General features: G+C 36.8%; 1 protein-coding gene across 2 annotated transcripts in view; it reads left to right on the plus strand.

The window, feature by feature from the left end:
- The first annotated feature begins 413 nt into the window (after positions 1–413).
- The window catches only part of LOC126827960 (adipolin), a 39386-nt gene continuing 27044 nt past the window's right edge, over positions 414–12755 (plus strand). The window contains exon 1 of one of the 2 annotated variants that reach the window (XM_050557541.2): positions 414–908. In XM_050557541.2, the coding sequence (XP_050413498.1) occupies positions 747–908 (162 nt within the window). In that variant the 5' untranslated portion in view covers positions 414–746. The remainder of the gene's footprint in view (positions 909–12755) is intronic. The other variant, XM_050557542.2, reaches the window with a different exon arrangement.

Raw genomic sequence — 12755 nt, forward strand, 5'->3', positions numbered from 1 at the left:
AGATTAATTTATTAGGTGCAGGATCACACAACAATAGTCAGCTTAATGCCGGAAACTGGTAAATCAAACACACGGATTTATACGTTATGCGGACACGAACTTAACGAATATACGTGAAGGGTAAACTATCCTAATAAACAGTGTGATGTAACCACGTGTGTTGACATTCAATTTCTCTTAAACAATGATTCAATTATAGACTTACAATAGCACGAGATTACCCCTGTCGTCTGATAATCGGGGTTATATTTATTAGACTTTTCACGTCTGATTATAAACCGCTATTTACCTGAAATCGCCACGTGATTATTTGATGAAGGGTTGTGAGCGCGTGTAGGGCGCGAGAAAGCATACTAAATAATTCTATGTGTAGTGTACGTATATAGGCCATAGATCTATAGTCGGGCTAAAACATTGAGATATCAATACGAAACTAAAAATCGCATATTTTTATAATCACTCTCTTTCCATATGGACAGCATTATTATTCCTGTTAATCCGATAATTGACGTCAAAACTTTCTCCGATACTATTAACCAATAACGAATCACAACCCGGGATTTTTCTTCCAATTAGAACTCAATGATTGTGTGCTGACGCTGGCTACTAGCAGACGACAATCTGAATACATGTACTGCCAAGCGAGACAGCTGTCAAAATGTCGACGAACTCTAAAGTGCTGCAGTTCTATTTTCTTGGAATATTTCTTGGATTAAAAGGGAACAACACAAACTTGTAGGCTAAAAATGGCAAGTTCAAGTGCGTGGACATTTGTTATTGTGTGTTTTTGTTTATTTATTGTTTGTCAGCGTGGTATTTTGTGTTTAAAGAATCGATATATTACTGAAGATGAAGATGACAATTTGCAGATAGATGATTATTCTAATCTAAGTACAAATGAGGAAGTGGTAAGTCTTTTTTAATTGAGTTTTGTATATTCGTGAATCAGATATTTAATCTTAAACTTGTAAAACGAGTTTGATATTATGCGTCGAAAACATTGGATTTTATATGTTGACTTGATTTGTGGACAACCTGTTTTTGTTTCGAATTGTACGTCTCTATAGATGAAGTAAATGTTCCGATATTGCTGATATTGTGTTTAGCTGTCAATACAGTAAACCAAAACATTAAACGGATATTAGTAAAAAAAAATAGCGACTTTTTCTTAATCTTTCGAAAGAAAACAACAATAATCCAATAGAAAATGTTAAATCACTAACACACCAGATCAATCAAATTAAATACTGATTATTTCCCAGAATGTTATCAGCTGTATTCCTTTATCGTTTTTCCGTCTCTTCATTTCTTGTGCAGTTGTTTTATCTAAGTTACATAAATACCAACATTCAATGGGATGACTTATTTGCGGGTGCTTTATTTTTAAAGAAAGACAAAGCTGCGTCAAAAATATGTACTGTTTTGCTTTAAGGATTGTTAACATTATACAATTAAGCAGAATTGTTATTACTTTGTTTATCTAAGACGTACATATGATGATAACGGTGTCAAATAGAAGCCAATGTATACTTTAAATGGTCATAACTTTGACTAAGTTAGAACCGATCCATTTGAATATTATTTTTGGACCAGAATTATGTTTGCTTGTTTATGGTGTTAAACGAATTGGACTTATATTCTGCGATCATAAAGCCTGTTGTTAAAGGCTAGATCCTGGGGTTTGTCGCCAACCTACCGTTGTGTTTTTTTTTTGTGGATAATCCGGTTTCCTCATACTTCTAAAGTACACAGGGCCCGTGAGAGGGGGCAGGGCCAGCTGGGACACTTTTCCGTGGCCCGGAGCCTGGGGGTAGGCGGGTGGTGGGGGCGGAGTAATGCTTTTTTTTTAAAATAATGTTGGTATAACTTTAAAAAGATAAGTACACTGTTACTTGATCGTAAAGTAAAAGAATGTGAGTACTTAGCGGCGTGTGTAGGATTAGAATCGGATTCTGTCAGAACATTTTTTTTCTCCTAAAATAGGTGAATTAAAAACTATAGGCTATCTGCCCGGGCCGTCGGGCCCCAGCTCGTCCTTGTTCCGTGCGGGACTTTCGTTCAGAACATTTTTTTTTCTCGTAAAATAGGTTGATCGTAAAGTAAAAGAATGTGAGTACTTAGCGGCGTGTGTAGGATTAGAATCGGATTCTGTCAGAACATTTTTTTTCTCCTAAAATAGGTGAATTAAAAACTATAGGCTATCTGCCCGGGCCGTCGGGCCCCAGCTCGTCCTTGTTCCGTGCGGGACTTTCGTTCAGAACATTTTTTTCTCTCGTAAAATAGGTGAACCTGCCCGGGCCTTCGAGCCCCAGATCGTCTTTGTTCCATTTGGGGTTCTCTGTACCGTCAGGGTATCCAGCCCCGGCAGGTAATCGGGACTTAGCCCGGGCCTGTAGTACATGCATTTGGTATGTCATAATTGTTTGTTGTGTTAAATCTCAGTGTATTAGCAAAGTGATCCCCAGTTACCCCAGAAAATGACAAAATGACGCTAGAGACCTCTATCTTTCAAACATTTTCGAACCCAGGGGAAGAGAACCTACCCAGACCTACCCCTCCCATCTCCTAGCTGCAAGCGTATTATCAACTAAAATTATACCACGTGATGGTCCTGTAATGACCTGGTTAGTGTCGAGTGCAACTTACAATTATTTAGTCTATGGAGAGATAGGGAGAAATGGGGTGTAACGTCCACTCGACACAAACTAGGTCATTTCGGGACTATCATATGGTTCAATTTCATTCTTATAATTCGCTTGCGCGTAGGGGCCCTTAGCAGTGGGAGGAAACCGGAGGACCCGGAGAAAACCCACGAGGTTGGACAGGCGACCCAACTCCCTGTCACGTACAATCGGGGAATCGAAACCACGCCAGTTGATACAACGCGCACACGCTGACCATTTAGCCATCCACCCCCCCCCCCTTAATCCATTGGTAAATATATAAAACTGATCATTCATAGACATTAAGGAAACACGCTCCGCCGAAGTTCATAAAATTGTGGAGATGTTGTAGTAATGTATATAGGGGATCACGTGGCTAAGTGGGTAAGACGCTAGCTCGCTAGCCTGGAGGTCGGGTGTTCGATCCCTGCATTGGCCGAGAAAGTTCATCCAGATTTTCCGGCGTTTTTTCTCCCTTGTCAGTGATGCAGGACGGAGGGGCTGACAAGGAAAGCTGTCTAGTCGTTCGGATGGGACGAAAAACCGAGGTCCCGTGTACACATTGGCGTGCACGTAAAAGATCCCTTGGCAGTTGGAATTTGATATAAGAGTAGGCCGTAGTGCCGCTGTCCGGGCAAAATTTCCCTCATAGCACACTGTATGGCGTATGCCCGTCTTCATTAGCCCAGGTTAGGAGCATAACAGTAGGACGTTAAACTCCATTTCATTTCATTTCATTTCATTTCAGTAATGTATATAAAGTATAATTGTGTATATTTATTCCTGTGAATATAGTATGATATCGTTGGCCAGTGTTTGGTTTCGGTATGTGCAACTAAGACATATTAATCATCTATAAATAATAATAACATGTAAATAATATTCTATGTGAGCCTGGCATTTTTATAATTCTGTAAAACACATCAGCTTTTGAAAAGTTATCAACCTTTTCTGCGATTGAAATGAATTGTGTTACCGAGACTCTTTCTGGGTTGACGATTGCATAGTTGCTACCGGTAGGAATGCATTACTTACACTGTCCGTAAGGGGCAATTGCTGTATGTGACGAAGTATGGTGAGTGTGTGTGTGCGTGTGTGTGTGGAGGGGGGGGGGGGGTCTATTTTTGTCTTTAAAAAACGGTAAAATGGTATAATAATGATCTGCAAAAAAAAAACACACAAAGGATGGATTTATCGTTTAAGTATCAGTATAATCAAAGAAATAAATATTAACATTCGTTGTTATAAAAGCCATCGATCAATTTGACCCGATCTGTCCAGTGTGCGTCTATGACACTTAAGGTGGTCATGCTCTCCAAGGATATTTCCAATTAACTTCCGCTTTTGAAATCATCGTTCACACTATATCTGCAATTGAGGTATACAGATTTATGTTGGATCAAAAATGAAATTATCGATTTAACTTGATTTTAATGATTGTTTTGTAAATTGACAATCTGTCTTAGTTAAAAATTTACGTCTTTGGACAAAGCCAGTGTTGAGATATGGCCGATTTTGTGTTTTACTGTCGACATAGCTAGCCATTTATGGAACTTCCACTTTATCTTACGCAACGACAATTTAATCGCAAAGTGCTTACTATCAACCCTTTTCAACCCGTTATTTTGATCAAAGTCGAAAAGGTTTTGCTCCTTTCAAACATTTTAAAGTTCTTTTCATTTAGTTGAATTCAAAATGATGTTAAGGTCATGGTGTCATGTAATGAACATTAGCATAGTCCATGTCATCAACAATGTGCTAAAAGGAGACTCCATCTCTTTGATTTTGTTTTAAAAGGATACGCTAATTTTGTGTTCACAATTCGATAACTTAAAAATACCGTAGCATTTTGAAGGTTTCGATGAGGGGTAAACATTATATTTTTCAATTTGGTGTCCCTTGATTCTATAATATCATCAGGATGTTCAAACACGCATATTTGGAAACAAATCTTCCAAGATATTTGGAAATATAGACAAATGTCTGTAATTATCAAGGATATCAATCAGTGCATGGATTTTCGATAATTAGGCGAGTAATATATATTTATTCAAAATAGGATATCTTATAACGGTAAATAAATTTATTTACTTTGTATGCGAGCTAATGTTTCTTTAAGTAAACAAAAAACACGCTTGAATTAGCGAAAATTCTTTTGCACAGAGCTTGCCCTATCATTTCTTGCAGTAACCCATTTCAACACTTTATTTTGACCTAAATCAATGATGCTCCTCTTATTTAAGTAATAAATGGCTGTTAAATCGTATTTATAAAAAAGACATTGGTTATCTCACATGCTATTAATGAATAATAATGATAACTTTAGATGTAACATATCGTAATGTCTAATAAATGTTTCATCACCAGATATATAAAATTTTAAACTGATATGTAATATTTTTTTAGTATCTATTTAGTCCTAAGAACTTCCGGAACGTTGAAAATGGTGTCCAGTTGTTAGGACTGTACGGACGCTTGGGTTGGTGTAACTGAAAACGAAAATATAATTAGTTTTGGCTTAAAGATGGGTTCCCAGAAAAGTATTTATCGGGTGGTTATTTCCAATAAAAGTATGGTAATTTTGGTATATATGGAAAGTGAGATATCCAATCTTACTAGAAAAATACTGGATTCCCCGAAAAACACTCATGGAGCGTATACAGGACAAAAATGTAAGGGTTCCCCTAATCGACAGCCCGACGATTAGGAATTTCTGCACGCGTGTGTCAAAGGTCACACGCGAAAATTGCGCGCTTGATGTACAAGTTGATAAACTTTATGAAGAGTTAGACGTACAACATATTCTGAGATAAAAATGACGGAAAAAAACCGCGGGTAGTGGATAATCCGAGAATTTAATTAGGATTCGATATTTGTAATAAATAGTAAGCGATTAAAAACAACATCGACTTATGTATGCAATGAATTCTCCTCTGACTTCCAAGAGAGGTAAGTCACGTGACGTAAACATGACCTGGTTTGATCGAATTTTTATAACAGGGCATTCCTTCGCAATTACAATGTTTGAGAAGGATTTGAAGCAAAGTTAGGACAAATTAATTAGTTTGAATATGTTTTTAGTCCATATATACCATTAAATCACCCAGTTTGTGCGCGGGAATGTATCTTTAATGACATTAAATTAAATGAGAATTTAACGTATAGAGCTTGTCACAATACTAATCATACAGAGCTTGTCACATTACTGGGTGGGGGGGGGCAAATGGTTAACGCGTGCGCGTTGCATGATAGGCTCTGCCATTGAGTCAAGTGGCATGGTTTCGATTACCCGCGTGCACACGGTAAGGAGTAGTGTCGCCTGTCCTACCTGGTAGGTTTTCTCCGGGTGCTCCGGTTTCATCCCACTGCTAAAGACCCCTACACCCCGGCGAATTATTGAAATATAATTGAACCATTTTAGCCCCAAATTAATCTACTTTGTGTCGAATGGGCGTTAAACATTACTAATCGTATATAGCTTTCACATTACTAATCATAAACTGCTTTCCACGTTACAAATCGTGTAGAGCTTGTCCCGTTACTTATCATAGGGAGCCTGTCACATTACTAATCGTATAGAGATCATCACATTACTAATCAGATAGAACTTTTCATTTACTAATCAGATAGACCTTATCATATTACTTATCAGAAAGAGCTTTCCACCATTACTAACCGTCCATCGAACACTTTCTTAGTGTGAACGCGACATTGTCACAGAAACCTTGTCAGTGTAAATTAGCCTAAATTATGAACTTTCTTTAGTTAAAGTCTGTCGAAACACAGAATATTACTTATCAATACATAATCTAGTAATTGAAGGCATCCTTAAAGAACAGCTTCTTCCAAAACACGAGACAAATTTCTCAGTGCAATTATGCGATAATCCAACTGTCTGTAAAATCATCAATGTTAATGGATGGTAGATATACGATAAGAAGTGTGAGTTATAAAGGTGTAAGTGTGAAATATAAACAGTTTACTATGGTATATAAGATGATATACCATAGTTACCTGTAAGTGTATTGGTCATTACACGTCAATATATAGATTAACCTATGATATATATCACCGTGTTTACATGTAGCAGGGAATTATCAGTATTTACCTGTCGGTGTGTCTGGATATCAGACGCCTCGAGTCAGATTAAAATAAAAGTAAATGGCGGCAGATCTTCTAGTCGCCCGTTATCTACCTGGGGTCTATGATGCTATCACCAATCAACGTGTACACGTATGTACTTCACCTGATAAAAGGTGTAAATTACAGGTTTAACTTAACCCATTTCAGTACACACAACAGATAGTAAATAAACCACAACAAAATTGTTAGGTTTGTGAATGATCGAGAAGTGGTATCAGAGAGAGAGAGAGAGAGAGAGAGAGAGAGATGGGGTTTAACGTCCACTCGAAACAAACTAGGTCATTTCGGGACTAACATATGGTTTAATTTTATTTCAATAATTCGCTTGCGCATAGGGGTCTTTAGCAGTGGGAGGAAACCGGAGGACTCGGAGAAAACCCACGAGGTTGGTCAGGCGACCCTTCTCCTTGTCACGTACAACCGGGGATTCGAAACCACGCCAGTCGACTCCCCGGTTGTACGTGACAAGGAGACGTGGTATCAGTTTTGTATGCCCTATCCTTTTAATACACACACCAGATAGTAGATACACCAGTTTTACTCCTACAAAACCACAGTAAAAATTCTCAAGTTGCGTGAACTTCCCAAATAAAGGACTGAGAAGTGACATCACGTGTTTTAAACCCTATTCTTGAGTCTTAGGGCATACATGCAATGAATTGGCCCCGGGTATCACCAAACCTCTGCACGCCACTGTCTAACAGTAGTATAATATTGTATTGGTCCCTAAATAGACCGAATTGTTTCTTATAGCTTAAGATTTCGAAATTCAGTGAATTGATAGAGATTGACATCCAGTAGGAAATTAAACACTTGATACTGATCCATGCTCCGACTGAATTACAGACTACAAACACCAATTATGAGAAGTTTTACGTTCACTTGCAGGCAGGGTGATGTCGCAGACAATCCATAATCACAAATAAGCCTTATATCTATAATCCGCTTAGACTGAAACAGAGAAACGGGTCTTGGAATAGACTAAATAGGTAATTGTTACACAGCCAAATGTCCGAATAAATTAAAGCTTTTCACTAACAAACACGCAACACTGAACCCAGATGAACTCATATGAGTAAAACGGACAGTGACAAATCAATCTACTATATCTTCACACAAAGTTTTTGCCCCGGAATCATTTGTGAAGTTTCTAGTTGCAAGATTATTATAGACACGGAAATATCTTAAACATACATTATGCAAGAGCTAAATCTGTCTATTGCAGGTCTTTCTTTAGGCCTGAAATGTTATCTAAATTTTTAATTAGACATTAATTAACCTATCCAGACCATAATCAACTCTAGATGGCATCGCTAGCCTGCGATTTACTGCATAACTTTCCTTCACGATTTAACGATTAAATGGATAATCGAGACTATGCTGTTTATCGTACTGACTTTAGTAATGATGATCGAGGCTAGTCGGAAATTCCAATCGCTTAGTTCTCGGTTCATAGTGGATCAGTTTGAATGAAATTTTCAGCAAATTGCCTTTACATTATCTAGTTTTTAACTATAATAGTGAGAACTACCAACTCGTTATCGAATCTCCCATAATGTATCTTTAAGGTAGATGAAAATCCCAATGAAAAAAACAGAATAGTAAGTTCTACGGTTTGGTGAACGATCTGATGGGGAGCAGTTTGCAGTGTTTTCGCCTAATCCTCTTTGAATTCAAATTTTTGGGGAGAAATTTAGCGTTAAAAACTAATTGTGGACATGACATCGGTTTTTGTCTTATTCGAAGCACTGGACACATCCACCTTCTCAGCCTTAATTGAGAAATGGCTAAATAGCTTAAGCATACACTGCCTGGCACAGTAATACATAATGCACATCACTGCCAATAAAGCTAAATATCGAGGGACTGGACTTCAGTTTCAGGACCCCAAGCTGAAGGGAATTACCAGTAGAGATAACTTTTAAATAAAACAATTAACTATGTTAATGAAAACAGATAACATCTTTGACCTGTGTCCTGGGTGGGGACCCAATTATACAAAAATAGAATATCAAAATTATTATTAGCAGGCAATATTTATGAAAGCCAGATGAAAAAGACCTGAAAATACTTTGGTCTTGTAATTACCCTAACTTAAATATAATGTGGTTATTTTCAGAGATTCGCAGCGGCATAAATTTCTCTAAATATATTTTAATTATTACTGCAGACATACTGCCGATGATCATAGACTCAGACACCATGTATATGAGCCGAGAAAAAAGTGAAACAACAAACTAGTTGAGCCTCCCCGGGTTGTGAAATAAAATAATTAGCCACTATTCAACTGAAGACATTGGGTGTGTTCCTATATTAGAACTATTTTTATTATTATTGCATGGATTTATGGAGAAATTAATTGATGTTGAACTGGTAAATTGGATGTGTAGTTAAACGGGGTGAATTAATATATTATGTTATAATAAGAAATGTTTGTGTAATTAAGCGACAGCCGTCTATCACCCTAATCCATAGAATACGCTTATACTTTCTACAACACTCCATGTCACTTCTTTATTATATGGTGAGAGAGAGAGAGAGAGAGAGAGAGAGAGAGAGAGAGAGAGAGAGAGATGGGGGTTAACGTCCACTCGACAAAAACTAGGTCATTTCGGGACTAACATATGATTTTATTTCAATAATTCGCTTGCGCGTAGGGGTCTTTAGCAGTGGGGGGAAACCGGAGGACACGGACAAAATCCACGAGGTTGGACAGGCGACCCTACTCCTTGTCACGTACAACCGGGGATTCGAAACCACGACAATTGACTCAATGACAGGCCTTTTGATACGGCGCGCACGTGCTAACCATTCGGCCAACCAACCCCCCTTATTATATGGTACCAGCATAATTAATAATCAGAATCTGAATGAGCTAGCACTATAGCTCAACAACCAACACGTTATGCCGATTTGTTGAAATGCTTCTCAGCATTCTAATTTAGTTATCAGCAAATATTAAAAGAAGCTCGGACATGATACGACATATCCCCTTTAGAAGAATGGGTGTGGTGGGTAAGTGGTCTAACACATGCGCTTTAGATCATGAAATTTGTCATTTCGAACACGGGGTCGCATGAAGGGATCGTTGTTGGTCCCGATATGACCTAGTGTGTGTTGAGTGAACGATAAATACCATCTTTCGGGTTTTTTTTAAATATTTTTTATTAAAACCCAACAGGGAATGTTCACATTCGTATAGATTGTTGATAAGTGAATGTTGGACAAGTTTAACGTTTAATCCATTTGCAAATATGAAAACTGATCACGCATCGACAATAATATAATGTCATAAGCTAACCAGTAATTCGTTAAAACAGGGAATCTAAAAATTATTTGGATGTTGTATTAAACATGCATTATGCAAGAGCTAAATCTGCCTATTGCAGGTTTTTCTTTAGGTCTGAAATGGTATCTAAATTATTAAACATGCATTATGCACGAGCAAAATCTGCTTTATACAAGTCTTTCTTTAGGCCTGAAATGTTATCTAAATTATCAATTAGACATTAATTAACTTATCCAGACCATAATAAACTCTCGATGTCAAGGCTGGCCTACGATGTTGGCTGGATTAGATTCCCATATGCCGCTTAACGGTCATTGATAATTAAATCAAAACAGTGGATAATCGAGACTATGCTGTTCATATTAATGATTTTAGTAATGATGACCGAGACTATGCGAAAATTTCACCCGCTTCGTTCTCGGCTCATAGTGGATCAATTCGACTGAAATTTTCAGCAAATTACCTTTACACTATCCAGTTTTTAACTATTATAGCGAGAACTGCCATCTCTTTATCTTATCTCCCATAATGTATCTTTAATTAGACAATAATCAACTCTCGATGCCATCGCTAGCCTGCGATGTTTACTGGATTTGAATACATTTTGTGATGGATGATTAACGTCAAGGTGGATAATCGAGACTTTAGTTTTATCGTAGTGACTTTAGTAATGATGTTCGAGGCTATCCTAAAATTCAAAAGCTTATATCTCGGTCCAGAGTGGAGCAATTTGACTGAAATTTTCAGCATATTCTCTGTACGTTATCTATTTTTTTAACTATCATAGCGAGAACTGCCAGCTCTTTATCTAATCTCCCATAATGACCCTTTAATGTAAACAGGGTGTGTTTATATAAAATATAATTGTTGCCGTTTCTTGGGTTTAATTTGAAATTCTGTCAATATATAAACAGTATGATATTGTTGGCCAGTGTTTGGTTTCGGTATGTGCAACTAAGAAATGTCAATATTCTATAAATATATATAATAATAACATGTACATGTATATGTGAACATGGAATTTGTATAATTCTGTAAAACACATCAGCCTTTAACAGGTTATCAATGTTTTCTGTGATTTCCGCAAATTAAGAACTTGTGAAAAATGTAAACATGTTACAGAATTAGAACCTCTTTGATTTATAGGTCAAAATAAAGTGTTATATTATTTGATATTAAAATTGTGGGCAATATATAGTGGCCTAGTTCGTTGTAGCACAATCTACTCTGTTGTATGGATAACTAGATGATAACACAACCCACATTCAAATACGAGTGTTATTTGGATTAATCTTGGGAAACCGCCTATATGATTAGTATTGGGACGTTGTCTATATGATTAGTATTGGGACATTGTCTATATGATCAGTATTGGGATATTCTCTACATGATCAGTATTGGGACATTGTCTATATGATTAGTATTGAGACATGGTATATTATGTCTTCGAATGATAACAATAACATGGTCTGTATTGACCAATTCAAACGCGAGTTAAAAACACACCTATTCAACATTTAGTTCTTTCATAGTGTTGGTTAATTGGAAGCGCATTAGAAACTTTAGTGTAATCTTGCGCTATATAAATCTGTTATTATTATTAGTAGTATTGAGGCATGGTCTATCAGATTAGTACTGGGATGTGGTCTATATGATCAGTATTTGGACGTGGTCATATGATTACTATTGGAACATGGATATATGATTAGTATTGGGGCGCGGTCTATATGATTAGTATTGAGACATGTAAATATTATGTTTGGTATTAGACGAACTACGAACTAGTTTGTTGAGGCATTCACAAGTGAAATCACCTTTTTCTCGCATAATATGCACAGACACTCATACTTTCGTAGATCCCCGGGCATGCTGCTGCTAAAACTTATACCTTAATCAAACACTGACAAAGCAGATATTAATTCTCTTTTTAACAACTGTCAAATTGATGTTTATCCCGTCTGTATTTATTATCAAGGTAAATCAGTTTGTTCTGTCTATTGGTGTCGGTTATCTCGAATCTCGAGTAAGCTGTCAGCAGTAATAGGACAAACGAATTGTTGAAACAATCAGAAAGGCGACATACGACGAATTTCGTAAATAACTCAACGAGGCTTACACTTATTGACTATTCTAATTTGTGTCCCAGGGAAGCACAGACTTTTATCGTGTATGTCACGGTATCAGATGTCAATATTCTGGGAGTATATCATCATTTTAATGATTATATATCTCTAATTAAACATATATTATGCAAGAGCTAAATCTGCCAATAGCAGGTCTTTCTTTGGGTCTGAAATGTTATCTTAATTATTAATTAGACATTAATTAACTGATGTAGATCATGACCAACTCTCGATGGCATTGCTAGCCTGTGATATTTACTGGATTATGATCTCATTTGCTGCTCGACTTCCATTCATAATTTAATCATGAAATGGATGATCGAGACTATGTTTTTTATTGTACAGACTTTAGTAATGATGATCGAGGCTAGGCCGAAATTGCAATCGATTAATTCTCGGTTCATAGTGAATCAAGTTGATTGAAATTTTCAGCAAATTGCCTTTACATTATCTAGATTTTAACTATTATATTGAGAACTGCCAGCTCTTTATCTCATCTCCCATAATGTATCTTTAAGTAAGCTAATTTAAAGTTAT

Source organism: Patella vulgata, chromosome 7, assembly GCF_932274485.2.
Source record: "Patella vulgata chromosome 7, xgPatVulg1.2, whole genome shotgun sequence".
NCBI classification, from domain to species: domain Eukaryota; kingdom Metazoa; phylum Mollusca; class Gastropoda; family Patellidae; genus Patella; species Patella vulgata.